This window comes from Chiloscyllium punctatum, chromosome 17 (genome assembly GCF_047496795.1).
Source record: "Chiloscyllium punctatum isolate Juve2018m chromosome 17, sChiPun1.3, whole genome shotgun sequence".
In the NCBI taxonomy this organism is placed as follows: domain Eukaryota; kingdom Metazoa; phylum Chordata; class Chondrichthyes; order Orectolobiformes; family Hemiscylliidae; genus Chiloscyllium; species Chiloscyllium punctatum.
In genome coordinates, this window is record NC_092755.1 from 66,889,752 (window position 1) to 66,912,348 (window position 22,597).

At 37.1% G+C, this 22,597-nt stretch overlaps 1 protein-coding gene across 3 annotated transcripts in view; it reads left to right on the top strand.

The window, feature by feature from the left end:
- Positions 1-22,597, top strand: part of rbm19 (RNA binding motif protein 19) — a 246,526-nt gene that overhangs the window by 82,182 nt on the left and 141,747 nt on the right. For all 3 annotated transcript variants that reach the window (XM_072587340.1, XM_072587341.1, XM_072587342.1), the window contains exons 20-22: positions 2,164-2,219; positions 4,008-4,121; positions 17,018-17,123. In XM_072587340.1, the coding sequence (XP_072443441.1) occupies positions 2,164-2,219; positions 4,008-4,121; positions 17,018-17,123 (276 nt within the window). The remainder of the gene's footprint in view (positions 1-2,163; positions 2,220-4,007; positions 4,122-17,017; positions 17,124-22,597) is intronic.

Consider the following 22,597-nt stretch of genomic DNA (forward strand, 5'->3'; position numbering starts at 1 on the left):
GAAAATAATTATGTTGGATTGCAATTCATTGTATAATAGCAAATGGTAAATTAGTAACTAAAATATAACACACATGCCTGGAATACAAAACATATTTGCAAATTATAATTGGCAGGATTTTAAGACTTCTCCACAAGCGAGATAAGAATGGTACATTTGTGAGGGAAAAAAACAAACTTAATTTGTGACGTTCTAAAGAAGCAATGGTTATATTGGGAACTTTAACTTTTCTATGCTTTTAACTTTGCAATATTTTGTATAGTTGCAATAAAATCTTTTCAAATATGATTGATTATTGCATTGAAATTTTGTAGATGAAATGTTAACATTTATATCGTGCCTTTCAGGATCTCAGGGTGTCTATAGTCACCAGTGAACCGAGTGAAGTTCTTTTAAAATGTAGTCAGTGCTAATGGAGCACTGATGATGTATATTCTACAATAGTAGCATCCTTTGTGTTTCAGGCAGCAGCTCACCCTGCCCAGACAGGGCAATAATCTCGTCCCCAGGATTAAATTATTCTTTGATTCTACAGTATTAATGGGCTGTCTCTTCCCTTTGTGTTGTAGAAGGTTTTTCTCCCGACCTGCCTATCACTATAGCCCTTCGCTAGATTAAGATGGGTCCTGGTATTTGTATGTATTCCGATCATAATTGTCTGTTTGTGTGATCGGGTGATTATCTTTTTTCCTGTTTGATTTGCTGTAGCCAGTCTTGCTTCAATGTTAAATGATTCAATTTTAATATGGATTCTTCAGTTCTCCCATCCCCTTGTTGGTGTCTTAAGCATTGTGACATCTCTATTTCACTCTCAATTTCTGTATTGACTCTTCCTGCTACCACAGAGGGAATTTTTATTTTGAGGAGAGAAAGATTAGGTTGGGTCTGCAATCGATGATGTTTGGGAGAATGAAATATGACCATATTGAACCATGTAAGATTCTCAGAGATTTGACGAGAAATATGGAGAGGTTGTTTCTCCTTGTGGGAAAATCTAGGACCAGAGGATATTGTCTCAGTGTGAGGGGTCACTCATTTCAGAGAAATTGGGAGTTTCTTCTCTTGGAGTCCAGTGAATCTGAGGAATATTTTACCTTTAGCAGGCTGTTGGGATCGCGTCATTAAGCATTCTCAAGATCGACACACTTTTAATCAGTGAGGGAACAAAGGTTATGGGGAAAAATCAGGAAGGCAATGTTGAGATTTATCAGATTGGTCATGATTTTATTAATTGGCAGAGTAGTTTCAATGAGTCACATGGCCTACTTCTGCTTTTACATCTTATGATCTTTTACTGTCAATGTGACACTGAATTTTATTTTCATTCCTGTACTTCTGGTATACAATGGTAGCAAATTATGATTCTTTACAGTTTTTATAAAGTAAAATTTAAGATATTTAGGTTCCAAGAATGTTTGAAAGTCCTTGTTCTTGGAAAGAATATTTCAAACAAGATAAATGCCATGATTGTGCAGAAGAGAAAAGTATTTCTCATCAGAATTTACAAATTTTCAGGGGAGAACAGAAAAATACACTAATGTAGATCCAGCATATTGGGCATTATTACTGCAATTGCTTACTTTCTCCAACTGCCTACTGTCTTAATTGGGATCAGCATTGTTTTCAAGAAGGGAGCTAAATAACCAACAGCTTTCTTATTGCCGCTATTAATGTTGAATCCTGTAGTTTTCATTCACACCGCCAAAAATTTATTTTTTCAGGTGGAAGATTATTTTCAAACTTCTTGCCTCTTTTGTTAGACTGCCAGTGACTCAGTATTCTCAGCTTCCAGCATAATTCATGTTTAACTTGTCAGCTTATGCAGTCTGACACTGAAACAAATCATACATGTAAGAAGGCTAGTTTTAACTATCTGGTAACATATTGTGTAGTGAGGAGACTCTGAACTAGTATACTCATCAGAGCTTGACTGCAAGTATGCAGTAAATTAGTTCATGGTTCTGTAAAACTTAATGGTGTTTCTGGCAAATATATTAAAGTTGTAAAACTGTCGCTGTTTCCTTGTTTTATCTGGATATTATACTCTGCAATATTTAAAGGTTTTGTTTAAAATTCTTATTGCAGTTCTCAAGTGATTAAATATGACTTACTTGTCTATATGCTTATGGCATTTACTTGGACTTTTCTTTTCTGGAAATTTAGCATTGTATGGTGGATGGTCATCAACTAGAGTTGAAGATATCAGACAGAGCTACAATGCAAGTATTTTGGCATTATTTAACATTGTTCTATTAAATGAATTGAATGTATCTACTTATTTTGAACCCTAAGCCAAATATCAAGCATTTGATGACATACCTGTTGTCCAAGCACTTTGAGTTTTAAGCAAGAAATTTGGTGTTTTTGCTTCTAAGCAGCTATGGTTACGTAACATAAACTGAGTGCACTTGAGTTTAAGACATCTGCTAAATTTGAAAAAGAGCTTTACGTTTTCAGCATACCATTCAATGCATTACAATATGAATTTTGGTGGGAGAGTTGATTTCCAAAATTGTACAAAATGAAGAATGGAGAGAGTAAATGCAGAGGGTTAAGAATCAATCTCTTAATTTTGTTGGGACTTGTTTCGGAAGTAGTCATGTACTTCTGCATTGTGGAAGGTTATGTATTGCAAGCCTGCACTTTACAATAAGAATATATTTGAAATGTCTGACAAGTGTATAAATGCAAGTTTCAAGTACTAAATTAGAAATTATGGATATTTATTTCATTGGTCTATGATGTTACCTAAAGTGAAGTGGGATCTAATGAAGCACAGTCAGGAGCCCACAAGCACCATTGTTTACAAGTCCAAGTGACAGGAGCAATAAAAGAAGCTTTAATTCAGGAAATTAGCAAGAGCCATTGATTTAATGAAAATTTGTGTATGAGAATGAACTTCAACGGAGCAGCACAAAGGTCTTGAGTGTTTATGGAGTGGTCATGGTATAAGTCATAATTTCTGGCAAAATCTATGACAGTAATGGTATGCGATAGTACAATGATGTGGGTTTTCAAGAAAATCTAGACTACTTTCACAACGTAATGCTACTTGAAAGGATTCTTTTCACTTTTGGAGACAAGTTTTTTTCTAAAGCGCAATTAAAATATAGGTAATTATGTACAAGACTCAGTTTAACAAAGTTTTAGTTAAATTTTAATGCCAATAAAACTTAACTTTACACCAGTTTGTGCTGTACAGTAGCTCATATAACACCTGTTTGAGGTGATTTTACACAGTGCACTTAATGTTGAATTGGATAACTTTGTACCAGAGTTCCACTGCAAAATATGCAGTGTTATGAAACCAGTAATTTCAGTGTACCTACTGTACAGCCAGTATTAACTATTAGAGAAAGCTGTTAACTGAAATTGTTGTGTGAGTATGCAAATAATACAGAAATCATTTTACAAACACAATTGTTTTAAAATCACAGTTTGCACTTGTGTAACTGACAATAGCTTTCCTAATTGATGGAATATCTCTATGCAGGACAGCAAGCACCAAACTACTTGGGTATAAATGAGCACTCTGAGGACTTGCACTTCGAAAGTAATCACCAAATTCAACATTAGCTGGGTTTCCACCTCTTTGTACTTAGCTGTTGAGGAAATTCCAGAAAACATGAAATTGCAAAACATGTACGTGATATTTTTCTCCTCCACATTTAATTTGAGAACAACATTCACATTAGGAATTAACTGCCCTGAAAAATCATTGAAAAGTAGGTGAGGCCTTGTTACATCTTCTACATTAAAAAAATCCCCACAAGTCTGACTTTCATTCTGATTTTGCCATGTCATTAGATTACTAAGGGAGGTACTTATGAGTTAACACTGACATCTCTTTGAATGGGAAGCTTTGTTCTTGCACTGTAGCACTAACATCGCAATCAAAATGTCTTCCAAACTGGTTTTACTGTTCTTGGGTTTACCCTAGTTTTCTACATTGTGATGTTCCTAATGCTTCTAAAGCTTGGACGTAACAAAATGATTTTTGTATGCAGCTCTGTGAATCCAACTAGAAAATTCCAGAAAACAAGGAAACAAACAGTCTCCAAAATCCTGATTCGCAATATTCCTTTCCAGACAAAAGTGAAGGAAATCCGTGAGCTTTTCAGGTAAGCCTTTTCTGCTCCCATTACCATCCACCATTATTAATTTCCTAAGGCATTATCTGTGCTCAATTGGATAACATGAGCTTTATACCCGTCTTGTTAGTATTTTTCTTACTTTCAATATTGTAACAAGAAAGTGAGAATTTTTATTTATACAATGCCTTCCATAACTCAACACAACTCAAAAACCTGGAATACCTGTGTAAGTGGTGTAATATAGGTTAATGTAGAAACCATTGTGTGAATAGTATTTAGATCGTTTTTTATGAAATTAACTCACCTAACTTGATGTTTCCATTGTTGTACACTTGTATTTTTTTCCCAGTTACTACATTAGTGCACAATCTGAATTCCAAAAATAGCTCAAGTTGATTTCTGAAGTGTTTCTCAGATTTTTCTTTTTCTGTCCATCCATAAATTGAAAGTAAAGTAATTTCATGGAAACAGTAGAGACACTGCAAAATCAGATGTGCATGAGTGAACAAACGCAGCCAAGCACTGTATTTGTCCAGACTCTTGTGATTTCCAGTGTTTTTGTGCATGTGGTCAAGACTGATTATAGTATTTTACAGCTGAGGCACGATTAGAGGATCAGAAGAGAATTGAATTGCGATGAGAAAGGCACTGCCAATATTAGAGGAAAGGCTGTAAAGTGACACAGACAAAAAGAGGATGAAAGAGACCAGGGTTTGAAAGTGGAGGTGAGGAGATTTTGTAGTTTGAAACATGTACAGCAGCTCAGTGGTTAGCACTGCTGCCTCACAGCAGCCGGGTCCCAGGTTCGATTCCAGCCTTGGGCAACTGTCTGTGTGGAGTTTGCACGTTCTCCCCGTGTCTGCGTGGGTTTCCTCTGGGTGCTCTGGTTTCCTCCCATAGTCCAAAGATGTGCAAGTCAGGTGAATTGGCCGTGCTAAATTGCCCATAGAGTTAGGTGCATTAGTCAGAGGGAAATGGGTGGGTTACTCTTTGGAGGGTCAGTGTGGACTTGTTGGGTCGAAGGGCCTGTTTCCACACTGTAGGGAATCTAATCTAATCACTTAAAAATTTCTAGAAGACTGGCTAACTGAGTGAAGTTCAGGTCAAGACAGTAATTTGGAGGGTTTGTGTAAGTCCCATGGATAAAGCACATTTGAAGTGGGGACGTTTGGGTTTAGGGGAGAAGCTAATAATGTATTACAAAAGTCAAGTTCTGCAGATGTGGGAAATCGCAAATAAAAATAGAAAATGCTAGAAATACTCAGCAGATCAGGTAACATCTGTTGAGAGAGGAAAACAGTTTAGAGTTTCAAGTTGATGACCTTTCATTAAGCCATCAGTCTGAAATTTTGACTCTTGTTTTTTGTCTCTTCACAAGTGCCTGACATGCTGCATATTTCCAGAGTTTCTTATTTTTATTTTTCCTCAACTGTGACAGTTCAGGGCCAGGAAATCTGAGGAGTTGAAATGAGCTTTGGATGTTTTAACTTGCTGGGGTGGGGTGAGATATTCAAGTTGCTGGGTTAGGGAGGCAGATGGTCACTTTCAGTTTTGAAGGCAAAGGCTGTAAGAGGTCAAGAAAGAATAATATTGAGCGATAACTGGTTGTGGAGAAAAGCTGAAGTTTTTATATTTGCATTGAATGATGACCTTGAAGAAGATAATTCTGAGAGAGGAAATCAAAGCCTGTTAGTATTGAATGTTGTCCATCTGGCATTTAAGAATCCTAGAATCCTTCCAGTGTGAAAGCAGGCTATTTGGCCCATCAAGTTCACACCAACCCTCCAAAAAATATCCTACCCAGACCCACCCTCCCAACCCTATTCCTGTAACCCTGCATGTCCCACCCAGCCTGCATATCTTTGGACTGTGGGAGGAAACCAGAGCACCTGGAGCAAACCCATGCAGAAACTGGGAGAATGTGCAAGCTCTACACAGACAGTCGCCTGAGGATGGAATTGAACCAGGCTCCCTGGCACTGTGAGGCAGCAGTGCTAACCACTGTGCCACTCCAAATTTGTGTCTGAAAACCATCTGTACACTGTTATGAAGAGTGGAGTCCTGGGAATGCAATGAGCATTCCTAGTGAAGGAAAGGCACAGTGAATTAAGAAAATTGGACTCACTATGCTGACAGGTCCATGGAAATATGCAATCCACTCCCAACACAAAAATTGACTAGGTGAAAGAGAAATACAGTGCAAAATAAGGTACTTCCTTGTTTTATTCACCAGAGGGCACAGTAGGATTATATTTCAAATTTAATCCAGGTCAGTTTTCTACTTCATTCATTTTGTACCACAGTAAGCGTAGACTATGAGAAAGGAAATGAGTTTTTAAAAAAGTTTGTCTGAAATCCTGATTTAAGGCTGCTTAAATGAAGGTCCATGATTACTACCTTTTAAGATTTTGCGCAAAAGTTATTTGTAATTAGTTTGGGTCTGAGCAGTTTCATAACAGATTAAAAGTGTTAGAAAACCTGAAACCAAGGTGGTCCATTGATAAAGCAAGAGGACTCACACCTACACAGCAAGTTCTGGTTTCAGCTGGGGAAGACCAAGAAAGATTTTGTTTCTCTGTATTGTGTAAGTAAATTCAATGGTTTATTCAATATTTGACTGCTATTGTTCATCAACTTGTCAAGGTTGAATTGCATTGGCATAAGGGCAGGCCACACACTTTTATTCAACTAGGGATTAATGCATATTTGAGTGAAAGGTGAATATTTTTAAAAAATCTAAAATGACTATGAATGGAACCTGTGTTTTAAAAAAAAGCGTCATTTCTCAGTCAGAGTTATACAGTAAGGAAACAGACTCTGTAACAAGCAGCTATCCTAAACTGAACTGGTCCCATTTGCCAGCTTGTGGCCTATATGCATCTAAATCCTTTCTATTCATGTACCCATCCAGATGCTTTTTAGGTGTGGTAATTGTACCCACCTCCACCACTTCCTCGACAGCTCATTCCTTGCATGCACTACCCTCTGCGTGAAAAAGTTGCACCTTATGTTCCTTTTAAATCTTTCCCCTCTAATCTTAAACCTGTGCCCTCTAGTTTTGGATTCCTCTACCCTGGGGAAAAGACCTTGGCTGTACACCCTAACCATACCCCTCATGATTTTATGAACCTCTATAATGTCACCCCTCAGCCTCTGATACTCCAGGGAAAATAGCTCCTGCCTATTCAGCCTCTCCATCTATCTCAAGCCCTCCAACCCTGGCAATATTCTTGTAAATCTTTTCTGAACCCTTTCAAATTTCACAACACCTTTCCTATACCAGGGAGACCAGAATTGAGCGCAGTATTCCAAAAGTGGTCCAACCAATGTCCTGTACGGCTGCAACATGACCTCTTAACTCCTATACCCATTGCACTGACCAATGAACACCACCTTCACCTGTCTACCTGCGACTCCACTTTCAAGGAACTATGAACCTGCTCCCCAAGATCTCTGTTTATCAATACTCCTCAGGACCTTACTATTAACTGTATAAGCCCTGGCCTACGAAAATGCAGCATCTCACATTTATCTAAATCAAACTCCATCTGCCACTCGGCCCACTTGCCCATCTGATCATGTCCTATGATTGCAGGAACTTCAGTGTATTTCCTCAGGCTCTTATCTGCCAAAACTCCAGAGATAATCATGCTTGATCAGTGACTTGACGACGTGTGCCAGAACATCAAAGGCAAGAGGCTTTATAATGTTCCGTACTTTATCTTTTTTCCTTCAAGAATAACCATTGGCCAAAGTTTTGTTTTCAGTTTCTGTTTCCTGATAAACAGAACTGGATGAAAGCAGAAACTAGCACCAATGATATAATTGATATATTCCAGAAAGAGTTGTGGGTGGTGGCCCAAGTAGAAATGGAATAAGGAAAAGTCAACTTTTCAAAGTCAGAGATTTGGATGTAGGTGCCAGCGTGGATTCCAGTTATGCCTGTCTCTCGTGGATATGTGGAATATTCTTTGTTTAATTCAGGCTGTTGAATTAGTAATTTAAGAACTTCACTCTTAGGTAATGTAAAAGTAAAACTTCATGCTAACTCTGCTTTCTTCCCTCTGATATTGGCAGACCTACTAAGTTTCACCAGCAATTTTTATTTTTAAGAGTTTGAGATCTACTCAAATTTATTTCAACAAATTTGTACCAGTTATATTCCATAACTAAAATTCAGTCTAGTAGATAAATCATCCATTTTAATTTTGTTTTCTTGTAATTATATTGAATTCCGAAAAAGCTGTTTTTGTTTCTCAAAAGATGAATATTTTCCTCTTGGTGCAATCCCAATAAGATGTAATTCTACTTATTTGAACATAACATGGAAATATTAATGAGGTCTATCAACAATTGATGATTTTAAAAATATAAATTGATCAATCATTTGTGCACAGTATGTAAAGAGTAAAGTTGGAGGGCATCATTTCAGTTTTTTTGTATAAATATGATGTAACAATTTAGTTAGAATGTGAAACCACATGAGGTTTTCCACGTGTCCGGTAGATTGTTCATGCAGGAAAATTAAGAATTATTGTTTGACAGTAAGTGTAAGTCATGTGGAGTGAGAATGTGTATGTTGGAATAACAGTGAAGATCTGATCTTCTGTATCTAATACATGCTGCTGTAAGCTGGAGTCTTACCCTTGAGTTTCTCCTTGAAATCCACTATGGTTGACCTTTTTAACCCCGATCTGAGTTTATAGCCACAAACCCCCTCTAGCTGTTTACGTACATCTCAAGTGACATTTTGTTTCCCAGCCAATCAGTTGCTGAAACTTACGTCCATGCTTTTGTTACCTCTAGCCTTGACTATTCTAGTCCTATCCTGGTTAGTCTCATATCTTCCACCGGCTCTGAAATAGTGCACATCAAATGCTCTACTACGTTGTTTCATAACTCGCAGCAAAATCAATGCATACATCAAGTATATGCTAAATAACGTACATTTCTTCACCATCCAGTAATTGTAGAATCCCTGCAGTATGGAAGCATGCCATTCAGCACATTGAGTCCATACTGACCCACTGAAGACCATATGGGCAATTTAGTATGGCCCATCCACCTAACCTACACATCTTTTGGACTGTGAGCAGAAACCAGAGCAACTGGAGGAAGCTCTCGCAGACATGGGGAGAATGTACAAACTCCACAGACACCCTGCCAAGGCTAAAATCAAACCTGGGTCGCTGGTACTGTGAGGCAGCAGTAACCACAGCCACCGTGCCACCCCAAATGCCTCATTTTTATTCAGATTGCTCTGTCAACTCTCAACTCCCCCTTTTGTATTCCTAATTTTTTTACATTTCTCTTTGCAGCTGCGCTTATGCACTGCATTTCAAAATATTCAAAATCTATTTGTTTCGTCACGTTTTGGTTCACTATCCTGACCTCCTCCTATGTTGCTCGGTGACTGATAGTTTTTGATGTTTTCGGACTTTTCCTTACATTGAATATTTTTAAGGCTGAGATAGAATAGATTCTTGAGTGACAAGGGAATTAGAGTATTAGGACTTGACAGGAAAGTAAAGTTGAGGCCACAATCTGGTCAGCTATAATCTTATCCAGTGACCTATTCCTGCACCTAATTTTATAGATTAGATTGTATTTAAAGTATTGTTTGTTTGTGGCAACTTAAAAACCACCTGTTCATCAGCTCATCAGTTCAATTCTTAGCTTTTCAGAAATACCGACGAAGGTGGAGTCTAGCTAATGTATGGTTTATCATTAGTCATTTTTTAAAAAATTGTTAACAGAACTGCTTTGTTATGTATTCATTATATGCAGTTTGAGTGAAACAGTGGATAACAATTGAAGTTGGAAATAATTCATTTTGTTTCTTTGCACATTGAAGAAATGTAGGCTGTAAAATGAAAACAGATAAAGACGTAGAGTTATGAAATAAAACCAATCCAGGTGAATGTAAATCAAATTTCATTAAATCATTCGAACACAAAAGTTTAGACATTGGCCTGACAGTTGTGTTCCCTAGCTATTGTTTGCATCCTATAGTGAGCAATATAGAAACTAAGGAGAAATGTACCTGGCTTTGTTTTTAAACTTTTCTGTTTATAATGCCCCAAAGCACTACCTGTGAGATAGCATATGACTTCCTCTTCATATTTTATGTAACATAATTTGCATCCATGCCATCTGTTTTCCCTTTCCCCTTTGGCAATAACTTGCTAAATTACACAGTTCACATGTTGCTCAGAAACCTAGAGAGCTAATTTATTGAGATGTAAATGAAACAATGGAAGATAGTTGTGTTGTTGGAGCTAAGTCATCTCAGCTCCAGGATATCCCTGCAGAAGTTCCTCAGGATAGTGTCTCAGGCCCAATTATCTTATGCTGCTTCATCCATGACCTTATCTCCATCGTAAAGGTTGAAGTGGGAATGTTGTTAATAATTGCACAACATTGAACACCATTCAAGACTCATCAGATCCTGAAGCGATGCATGTCCAAATGGAGCAAGACCTGGATAGTAACATTCATGCCACATTATTGCTAGGTAATGACCACCTCCAGTAAAAAAGAATCTTACCATCACCCCTTGATGTTTAATGGCATCACCACAAATTAACCTCACACCATCAACATCCTGGAGTTACCATTTACAAGAAACTGAACTGGGCTAGTCATGTAAATACTGTGGCTGCAAGAGCAGGTTGGAGACTAAGAATTCTACAGTGAGTAAGTCACCTCCCAATTCCCCAAAGCCTGTCCACCATGTAAAAGACACAAGTCAGAAGTGTGATACTCCCTGCTTGGATGAGTGCAGCTCAAACAACACTTGAAAAGCTTGATACCATTCAAGACCAAACAGCCTGTTTGATTGGCAACGCATCCGCAGCAGTGTGTATCATACAAGATGCACACCAGAAATTCACCAGGGCTCCTTAGCACTTTTTCCAAACCTCTGATTGCTGCTATCTAGAAGGATGAGAGCAGCAGGTGCTTGAGAACACTACCATGTGCTATCCTGACTTGGAAATAAATTGTTCCTTCAGTGTCACTGGAATTCCTCCCTTAACAACATTATAGAACTACATAAATCGAATGCTCTTCAGCAATTCAAGAAAGCAGCTTGCCACCACCTTCTCAAGGGCTGTTAGGGATGAGCATTAAGTACTGACCCAGCCAGCAGTGCCGCCATTTCATAAAGAAATGAAGAAATTCGTAAAGGAACAGGATTTGTTTTTTAATCCTGCATGGCCAACTTGCATCGGTTTGGCAAAAAAAGTTGAAACCTGTCTTTCCAGTTGGAACTCATAATAATGTTTTCTTTCTTTGACACAGACGAATCATGCGATTTTTGCAGCATATTTTGGTGGCAACAGCTAACGTTTAGCTCTTGAGTTAAGACCACTTCGGAGACTTTAGTATCTTCTTTGACTGACACTAAAGAATGTAAGCTTAGCAGAGAAAAGAGAGCCTCTTTTCTCCAAAATATGTGACTAACTTTCTGTCTTCTCTGTCTTGATGTATAAGAACCAAAAAGGTAATAGTTTAGAATTTTATAACCAATAATGGGAGTGTACAGAAACAATATCAGTATTGGATTCTTCAACTCACAAACTGAAGTATTTCATGGTCGCACATGAAATAACAAGAAGCCCGCCTACAATTGAGTGCCTGTCTCTGTGTAGGACTCATCGGAAATTCCATATGGCATCAGTACCATTTCACAATTTTGTGGCTTGAAGAAGTAGGATGAGCAAACAACAGCCATTTGCATAACAAATTATGTTTAGAATGTAACTTTGGAAAATTCACTGTTGCTGTTTTGTACATTCCCTACTCCTTGTGATTGGGAATAAGTGTAATCAGGGGATCAGTCTGAGACATGCACTTTGAAGAATAGCCGATTACTTGGAATCTGTTGAGGCAACAACACCGTGGAGCTTTGGGTGAACTCTTCTAGTCTGAAGAATTATTGACTAAAAAATAATTGCAATTTGAAAGCTTGCACACATTGTTCAAATTGTTACCTTTCATATTCAGATGGAATAGTATGTATATAGTCAAACAAAACAAATTTTGATGTAGACACTAATATTTTTGTAGTAGAACTGCAATAAAACCTGATAGACGTTTCACGCGAGTAGTAATCGATAAAATTATTCCATGGAAGTTACTTTCAAAGGATGAGGAGGAGTCTCATCAGGTATTGTTCACAGTATTGCTTGCACTGACTAGCTGATGACGTAGCCTAATATGATTGGACAATTTGTATGTATCCATACAAAAGCAGATGATGGAAGTCTGAAATAAAAACATAAAGTGCTGGACGTGCTTAGCAGGACAACTAGTAGTTGTGGATAGGAAAACCGTTACGTTTGGGTTGTTGACCATTCATCAGAACTGGAAAACGTTAGAAATGCAACATGTGTGAAGGATGTGCAGAGATAAGAAAAGCAGAGAATTTAGGAAGGTGAAAAGGGAATTCTGTGATAGAGTGGAAAGCAGGATAGATTAAATGACCAAAGGATAGTGCAAGGTAAAAGATGATGGTAGTGGACTGATGAGGTAATAGAACACAGAACAGTGCAGTACACTACAGACGCTTTGGCCCTTGATGTTGTGCCAACCTTTTATCCTACTCTAAGATCAAACTAACTAACTAATCGAATATCCTTCACTTTACTATTATCCATATGCCTATCCAAGAGTCCCTTAAATGTCCCAAATGTTTCTGACTCTACTACCACTGCTGGCAATGCATTCCACATACCCACCACTCTGTGTAAAGAACCAACTTTTGACATCTCCCTTAAACCTTGCTCCAATCACCTTAAAGTTATGTCCCCTAATGATAGCCATTTCTGCCCTGGGAAAAAGTCTCTGACTATTCACTATCTCTATGCTTATCATCCTCTTGTACGTTGCTATCAAGTTGCCTCTCACCCATCTTCACTCCAATTAGAAATGGTATAACAAATGGTATGTCTGGAAAAAGTGTAAATGAGAAATGCAGAATTATAACCAAAGCTACTGTTGGAAGAAATGGGAGCTGTGGTTATAATCTAAAATTGTTGAACTCATTATTTAGTTCAGAAGACTGAAGTGTCTGATCAAAAGATGAGATGCTGTTCTTTGAGCTTCATTCGAACCATATAGGAGGTCTAAGTGGAATGGAGAGCTAAGTTACTAAGTGACCAAAACTCTGGGTTAAGCTTCCAGGTTAAGTGGAGATGTTTTGCTAACAGTCATCAAATTTGCATTTGATTTCCCTCCCATAAAGAGGACTACATTTGTGAGCAGCAAACACAGTATAAAACTTGAAATAAGTACAAATGAAACTGTTGCTGTCTCTGAATGTAGAGTTTCATAGATCATGGGAAATGAGAAGGGAAGGTGTTGCATCGCCTGCAGTGTGTTAGTTCTTAAGTCTGACTGGAACTTTTTTTCCCTTAAGGTTTCAAAAAGTACCATTTAAAATCTGTTAGTCATTGCCATTACTAACTATGCTAACCCACCCTGTATGAATCAAATATATAATAGGTACTACTGAAATTTTGTGATCAATAGTTCTGATTTCTTTAATGTTTTGCTAATGTGACGTTTATCAGTGTTATTGTGAAATGTTCAGAGTTACTCTCATACTGATAGCGCGTGGCAAAGAATTAATGAAATTTTCACGTGTACTTCTGCATTGATTGTGTGCACATAGATCAGTCAATATCATCCAGATTAATTCTTGTGTAGCTCCATGCGTGAAATGCCCAGTTAACTAAACCAAGAGAATCACTAAATGCTGGAGATGGTGTGTAGTAGTTGGTGTGCTTCACATGCTGTAAGTAGAAACTTTGCAGTTGACAATAAGGTAATGGCAAATGGTTTACAATATTTACAGAAGTTACACATGGCATTTTAAAAGCTGAGGCCTTTGTATGATGTTCTGAATAGATATCACAATCCTTGTAGATGTTTTGGCATAACTAACATGTTCAATCTCTTCAATTACCCGCAAGTGATAGAATTAAGGCTTTTTAAGATGTGAAAGACATAAGCAAGATATTCATGGTATAAAATAGCCCAATAACCAAATGTTTTGTTTTATTAAAAGCTGTAATAAATGTGCTAACTGGAATTGTGAGGAGGTTATACCTCAAAGGAATCCAAAGGCTGGTAATTGATTGTGTTCAAAATAATGCCACGTTCAAATGTTTCTTTTAACTTATCTATTAAAATAAATTATTCTAAAAATGTTTCTCTACTTTCTCTCCTGCTAAGAATCATTATGAATAATCCTTGAGTTTACATTATGCTTTTAAACTACAGTTAAGTGGCTGTTGTACCATATACACTCAAAAGGATTTCTGAAAAATAATTGCAAAATGTTTGCAGAAAGGAAAGTATTTATATTCCTTAAAATTAAGTGCACTTGTTAATGCAACATATTCTGACTTATTGTGAATTTAGAACCAATTTAATAATAAAAATTTACCATATTTTGATGTAACAAGATGAATATTAAAATTTATATCTAGGTGTCAAAAGTGCCAAACTAATACTTTTTTTTGTATCAGATTTTGAAATATATCTGTCCTTACACTTGTGACCTCTGTGGCTGATTGTGGATTTTTCTTAAAACTACATGACTAATGCTTCGTTCTTTCAGTCTAGCAGTGCCAGTTTCATAATGGCATTTCATTCTCTTGAAACCTAACATTTGAATTTTCGTATTAAAGGTCATGAAAAGGGTGCGGAACAAAGTGGATTTACTGTGTTTGCATCTGTTTTGCAGCTGTTTTGGTATCTCCTTTAACCTCTGCTTCAGCCACCCTTCTCGTATCTTCTATTAGATCTAATAAATCGGTCCTGTCATTACACAGATGTTGCACAGTTAGGGACATTCAGCTTATTTTTGAATGATTGTGCCAGCACCCTGAACAGTCATGATATGCTTCACAGCGTATGCATAACATTTCTGCTTAACTCTGGTTTTCCTTCTTGAATATTACATAGGCAGAATTTTGAAAAGGAACGTGCAGATTCATTTGTCGTTTTCATAATCGCAAATTTGTACACTGTAGTGTTTCATGAAATGCTGGAGTTAAATGCTTGATCATGCTGGGTGAATATGTTTAGTATATGGTTGCAGCCTCTCTGCTTAATAAAGTATTCATTACTGCAGATTCTAGGTTCACATTTCATTTAGTCTAATATACAGAACATATTTATTTTTGGATAGTGAGTTAGAAAATAATTCGATGTAATTAAAAATCAGATGCATTGTACATGACCATGGCAGTATTTCTTGCGATTACAAGTCAGCCAGTCAGTCAAAAAGAGTGTAGTTAAATAAATCTATTGTCACTTATTAATGTATAAGTATTTCTCGTGTTCTTTTCTTATTGAAAACTAAAATTTCTGGTTCTAATTGATATAAAATCAGCAAATGCTGCGCTTAATTTTGTTTTCAAGCTATGATTGTTGCTTTCTCCTTTTATGAAGATTATAAAAATTGTATTTAATTTTCTTTTAAAGATATGAGTAGATTTTTTAACATAGAAAAGAAATAGTGGTCCCAAGACTTCTCTCAATGGTTATTTTTTCCTTCTGGAGCTGACGGTGTTTTTGTTGGGACTTAATTTGATGTAAAAATATCCAATCCATGCTCTTTTAACTGGTTTGTCTATTAACATAGACAAAAATAATGTGTGTTTTCTTTAGTTACCTGGATCATTGCATTGGGATTTCTTTTCTATGTAACCATACAAGTGTTAGGTTTGGACTGGACTACGATAAAGGAGTGCATTATATGTAATCTTTATTGACTCAACAAGTATAATACCTCTGGGAAAATCTTCTATTAAAAACCAGCCATACAAACTAAATTTTTTGTTTGTTGAAGTTTTAAGGTCCTGAAACCCGTATCATGTATTGTTTTTGAAAGAATATTGCATTTTGCAGGCATTTAGTTCTCTTGCAAAATGTTTGGTGAAGCGTTGAGAGAACTCTGAATCTTTGTGGACCAATACAATAGATCCATTCGGCATTCCACTTTTAAGTAGTGGTATATGTTTAACTTCACCTCATTTTGTTCGAAAGTACATTATTTTGTTAGTAAGGAAATACAGTACCTCAAATGATTTTCAGATAATTTCTGAGCAGTACTTTTCATTGGAATTGATAGATTCAATAGAAAGGAAATACAAATCTTTCTAAGTTCAATGTCAGATAATAGTGTAATTTAAGATAGGCTCATTATTATTGTAGATTTATTTAGCTTGGGCGTACTTGGGCATCATGAAAACTCAACCACCAGATCTAGATTTAGCTGTGATGTAAATGTTTACTCCAACTCAATTCTGTCAGTAGTATCTATAAGAGACCTAAGCATTCGATTTTTAAGAGTTTGCTTCACAACATCGTATGTATTAGCATCAGGACATAATCTGAGCTCACCATCACTTTCTCAAGGGCAACTAGGGATGGATAATAAATGTTGGCAAGCTAGCAACGCCCACATCCCTCAAATAAATAAATAAAAATGACTATGATTTTGTAATTTAGTGGTTTGCAGTTACATTTATAGTGCTCTTGGCACTTTTGCCAATTTTTTGTTTCAATAGCTTGTTTCAGCATTATGGTAAGTGAGCTGAAAACTAAGCCGGTTGGCCAACTCAGTACAAGTTAATGGTGTCATATACAAGCAGTAATGTTGGTAAATATTTGTTGATGTTATCGACACCTAAATCTCTCTTTAATTTTGAGACTAACTTTTGCCCCACTAATATATGAATTTCTGCCTTGCCAGCCAGTAATGATTTGTATTTTAGAAAGTGGAAAGAGAAGTTGACTATTTCATTACGTAAAATTCAAAAACATAAATATTGTCTCTGAACGTTTGGATATTGTATGATTTTGATGGATTGTTAATGAATCTTTCAAAACTTTTCTTCCTGTTTCAGTACGTTCGGAGAAATAAAGACTGTGCGACTGCCTAAAAAAATGGGCGGAACTGGTGCACATAGGGGCTTTGGATTTGTAGACTTTGTTACAAAGCAAGATGCAAAGGTACAGTATTTTTCAATATAATCTTTGCCAAATATGTTTCCATGTGGATTTAGCAATCATCTTATCACCTGGATAACTTCCATGTCTTCAAACTAGTTAATTAAATGAATGATTGCTCGTTTGTGGGAAAGTGACAGAGTCCCTTTTCCTCTGTGAGAATCTGCCAAAGCACTCTGACACTTACCTGTAAATCAAAGGCTGTCCAACTTTCAGCTGCTGGTAGCTGCCCTTTCCTCTTCTCACCTGCTGAATATCGTCTTCGGATTAAAACTCACCCTTCATTGTAAATCCATAGACGTGTGTGATGTGTATAGTCATTGAATTCTAAATAGTTGTGGTACAGAAGGAGGCCTTTCAAATCAATACTTAGTAATTACATTGTTGTAATTTTCCAAAAATTCTCGCATTCTGGAGAGGTGCCGGAGCATTAGAAAACTGACAATGTGACGCCCCATTCAGAAAGGGAGGCAAAAAGCAGGTAACTATCTGCTGATTAGCCTAACATCTCTTTTGGAAAAAAATGTTGAATTCATTATAAACGTAGTAATAGCGTCACATTTGGAAGATCATAATCTTATCAAGTAGAGTTAACATAGCTTCATGAAAAATAAATTGTGTCTAATATAGTCAGAGGTTTCAACTAGAGTAGATTGAAGAGAACCAGTAGATGTCTTGTATGTGGACTTCCAGAAGGTATTTGACCAAGTACCTAATAAAATATTAAGTCATGAACGCCAATGATTTTAGGAGGTAGTATCTTGGTGTTTCTTAGAAAATTGATGTATGGGCAGGAAATAGCAAGGAGGGATAAGGGTTCTTTTTCTGGTTGACAGCCTGTAAACAGTGGGATTCTACAGGGATTAGTACTGTCATCCCCTCTGAGAGTAGAAATTCCTCTCGTCTTAGTCTTAAGTTGGTTCCCCTTTATTCCAAGACTATCCCTCTCGTCCTAGACTCTGTCGTGAGGGCAAACATCCTTTCAGCATTTACCCTGTGAAGCCCTTTAAGAATCCTTTACTTTTCAATGAGATCACCTCTCATTGTTCTAAACCCCAGTGAGTAGAGTTCCACATGCTTTAGTCTTTGCTTATAAGACAATCCCTCCACATCATGGATAATCCTAGCAAATCTTCTCTGAAATGCCATCAATGAAATTATATCTTTGTTTAAATAAGGGGATCAAACTGCTGACAGTATGCCAGATGTGGTCTCACTAGCACCCTATACAGTTGTAGTAAGTCTTGCCTACTCTAATCCTCCTCGATATAAGGGGCAGCATTCCACTAACCTCCTTGATTACTGCTGCATCTGTGTACTAGCTTTCTGTGTTTTGTGCACAAGTACTCCCAAGTTGCTTTATGCTCCAACTTTTCTCCATTTAAATTGTTCTGTCTTTGAAAATGAACAACTTCATGCTTTCCAACATAAAACTTTATTTGCCAATTTTTAGCCCACTTGCACTTTTTATGTCATCTGCAAACCTGGCTACAGTACGTTTTTGTTACTTTGTTCAAGTCATTAAAATATATTGCAAAATGTTTTAGTGCCAGTACAGTTTATCTATTCACTTTCCTCCACTTCTTTTCTCATAGTTATGAATTTTTGCTTCAGGAAATTATGTAGCACTCTTTGAAAGCCATGATTAAATCTACCTTCATTATACTCTCAACTTTTTCCTAATGTCGCCATTGCTTCTTTTCTCAGTCATCTTGAATCAGTGTTCACTGGTTTCTCGATCTTTCAAACAAAGGGAACAGTTGTTCTCCTATCTATTTTGACCAGACCCCCCTCCTTTTTGATCACCACCATCAAATCTACATTTGATTTACCCTTCAAGGAAAACTGCTCCAGCTGCTCCATAGTGAAAGTTACACATCCTTGGAACAATTCTTGCATATCTTTTCTAACTCTAAGTTAAGATCTGAGCGTAATACTCTAATTGAGACTGAACCAACATTTTATATGGAATTTTAGAAGACAGACTATTTTGGATTGAGTATTCTGTCATTAAGGATTAATTAATAACCTGTTATAAAGAACATTGTTGGGATAAGTGATGATGCTATGGTGGAATTTAACAATTTTACATGACATTTGAGAGTGCGGTAGAGCAAGAGGATTAAATTTGCGTTAGCACAATTATGAAAGTATGAGGCACTAGTTGGATTGGAAGAATACATCAAAAGGCATGACTGTATATACACAATGGACAGTCTTAAAAGAACTATTACCTGGCTTACACAAAAATAGAAAAAACTCAAAAACAAATTGTTGGTTAGCCAAAAGAAAAGGCTGCTAAGATGGCTGGAAATAGTGAAAAATATGACAATTGGGAAATTTCTAGAATACAGCAAAACACAACCAATTAATTGACAAAGGAATGAAGAATAGAATATGAATGCAGAAACAGATTTTACAACACTGGGTAAACCCTTCTGCTAATTTAAACCTGATACACAGGCAAAGAACTATCCTATATTTCACTATTTTAAGTAAACATGAACAGTTTTATTCTTTACAGAGAATATTAGAACCACCATTTAGAATTCCTTTCTCTTAAACCTATCTTTTATCTCCCACTCAACAATACTGGTCCAAGTTTTTAAAAAAAACCTGATCAAGATTTACAAAAAAAAACACGTTTCAAAACCATTCAGCTTTGTTGATTCTCCTTTGTAGATTTTAAGGTCGGCTTCAATCTGCTGCACAAATTTCTTATGGACAGGTACCTTTCAGAGAGCTATTTGGCTAGCAGTCTATATTTGTTAGTTTCCTTGGCAGTTCTCCCCCTATAATGTGAAACTAAAATAGAAGTACACTTTCTCATTTCAGCCTTCACCACAATACATAGATGAGAAACAACTTTAAGAACCAGCGTGTGTATTTTTATCTTGATTAATGTTGAATAAACGATATGCTTATAAAGCAGTGAATAAAACATTATGCTTGGAACTCCATTGTCTTTCAGGCTAGTCAATTTAGTGAAGATAAATATTGTTATTTGAAAACCCCTCAAACCAAAGGATGGAAATTTGGGATTATTTCTAGTTACTTGTTTACTTAAGAGCAACATATCCTCATTTTATAACAAATTGAAAGCAACATTTTCTGTTTGTTTTTGAGGATTCATGCAAATAAAATTTCAAGAGCATTTTACTTAAAAAAAAAATTAAAAGCATTGAGTTGTCGGTGAAGAAATGCACAATTTCAGGTCAGTATCTCATTGAAGAACTTGCTGCAAATATCTGTCAGGAGGTAAATCGATTTCAGGTTGTTATATATTGTGTCACTTGCAGTAGTTTTGAAGTTGATCTGAGTTTAATTTGATGTAGCCTATTATAGAGATCTGAAATATCTGGTTAAATTGCTCGTCAAAGGCAGTTTGCAGAGCTAATGTCATATTTTGGTTTTTAGGGCGGTTTAATGTGGCCATAGGTGCACAAGAAAAAGGATTCAAAGAGACTGTACTTAAACTGTTAAGCATAATCTGTCATGGTGAACTATTTCTCCGGCAGCTTAACTTGAGAGACCCATTTCAAGCAAATACATTTTGTTGACTTTAGATGAGATTAGATTAGATCACAGTGTGGAAACAGGCCCTTCGACCCAACAAGTCCACACCGACCCTCCGAAGAGCAACCCACCCAGACCCACTCCCCTACATTTACCCCTTCACCTAACACTATGGGCAATTTAGCATGGCCAGTTCACCTAACCTGCACATTTTTGGACTGTGGGAGGAAACCAGAGCACCCGGTGGAAACCCACGCAGACATGGAGAGAATGTGACTCTTCACTTGGGAGATTTTGTGCTGTTTTGGACATTTTTAAAAAAAAGGTGCTGGCAAACATATATACACTGCAAGGAAAATTATTTAAAGAAGAGTCAATCACTTTAGACCTTCGTCCTCCTTATAAGGATGACTGAAGATTTATTACCATATTTCAGATTATAAAATGCTAAGATGATTACCTGCCCCGATCTTCATCACTTAACCAGGTTAGATTATGTTAGCAATTAAACAAATCCACCCCACCAACTAGGAAATGTTGCACAATAGTTTGCCAGTTTTTAAAAAGGCAGAATAGAGATAAATGATCTGACAGATTAAGTATTCAATAGCTAATTGATCATCAAATCTTCACAAGGTCTAAATGAATCACAGGATTTCATCCTAAAGGTTCCATTTAATACAGGATCAAGATTGCACTTAGTGCTCAAGGTTAATTTAAAGTTAACAAGACTGCTTGAGGTTAGAATTCTTGTGTAGCTAACTCATGTGACAGTGTTGTGGCTTGAAGATGTGTGTTTTGCCATGGTTTCTTTTAGAGAGAAATCAGAGGACAGGTACTCTGCAGTCAATGAGAAGATAACTTGTGAGGCCTTGGTTTTTGTTTTAAGTTGGTACAATAGAAGTAGTCTCAGTGGGGTGTGGTCAAGCTCTCGCAGATCAAGGATTTTTAGTTAGCTTTCAGAAGTTGTTGTTAGGGTCTCAGCAGGGTTGGAAGGCAGTGAATTTCTCCCAGCTGCTACACTGTCTCTCTGAGGGCTGCACTTATCTTTTTCTTAGTGATAGGATTGCATACAAGATGACCTTTTTTTGACTTTACCTTGTGTTTATGGGATGTTACTGTATTGGGACAGTTACTGTTTAGCAGTAAAATAATCTATTATTCTAAAGTTTTTGAAAAGATTTGTTGATGAGGTCATACATTCATTCGCTGAGCTGGTGTGTCTTTCTGCAGGCATTTTGTCGCCTTGTTAGGTGACATTGTCAGTGTGTCTTTGATAAAGTGTTGGTGGTCTGTCCCGCCTGGCATTTGTGTGCCCGTTGTTTGATACTTTTAGTTCTGTATGAGTGGTTTGTCAATGGGGTCCAGTTCAATATGTTTATTGACATTGACTGAGTTCCCGTTGGAGTGCCAAGCTTGAAGGAGTTCTCTTGTATATCTGTTTTGCCTATGCCATGATAGTTACGTTGTCCCATTTGAATTTGTGTCCTTCATTGCCTGTGTGGTTGGAAATGAAAGAGTACTGGTCGAGTCTGGCAGTGGCAAATTGATGATGATTGTGTACTCATATACAGGGGAATCTCGATTTATCCAAACGAGATGGGCGGGCACTATTTCGTTTGGAAAATTGGTTATTTGGTTAATTGATTTCCTTTGGCTCGGAGTTTTCTCCCTGTTCAGGAGACGAGGCAGCAGCAGCACACTGCACGCGAGCCCTCACCCTACCCCAATCCCATCTGTTCCCACCCTGCCCCGCCTGCCCCCAACTCCATAAGACCATAAGACATAGGAGTGGAAGTAAGGCCATTCGGCCCATCGAGTCCACTCCGCCATTCAATCATGGCTGATGGGCATTTCAACTCCACTTACCCGCATTCTCCCCATAGCCCTTAATTCCTTGTGACATCAAGAATTTATCAATCTCTGCCTTGAAGACATTTAGAGTCCCAGCCTCCACTGCA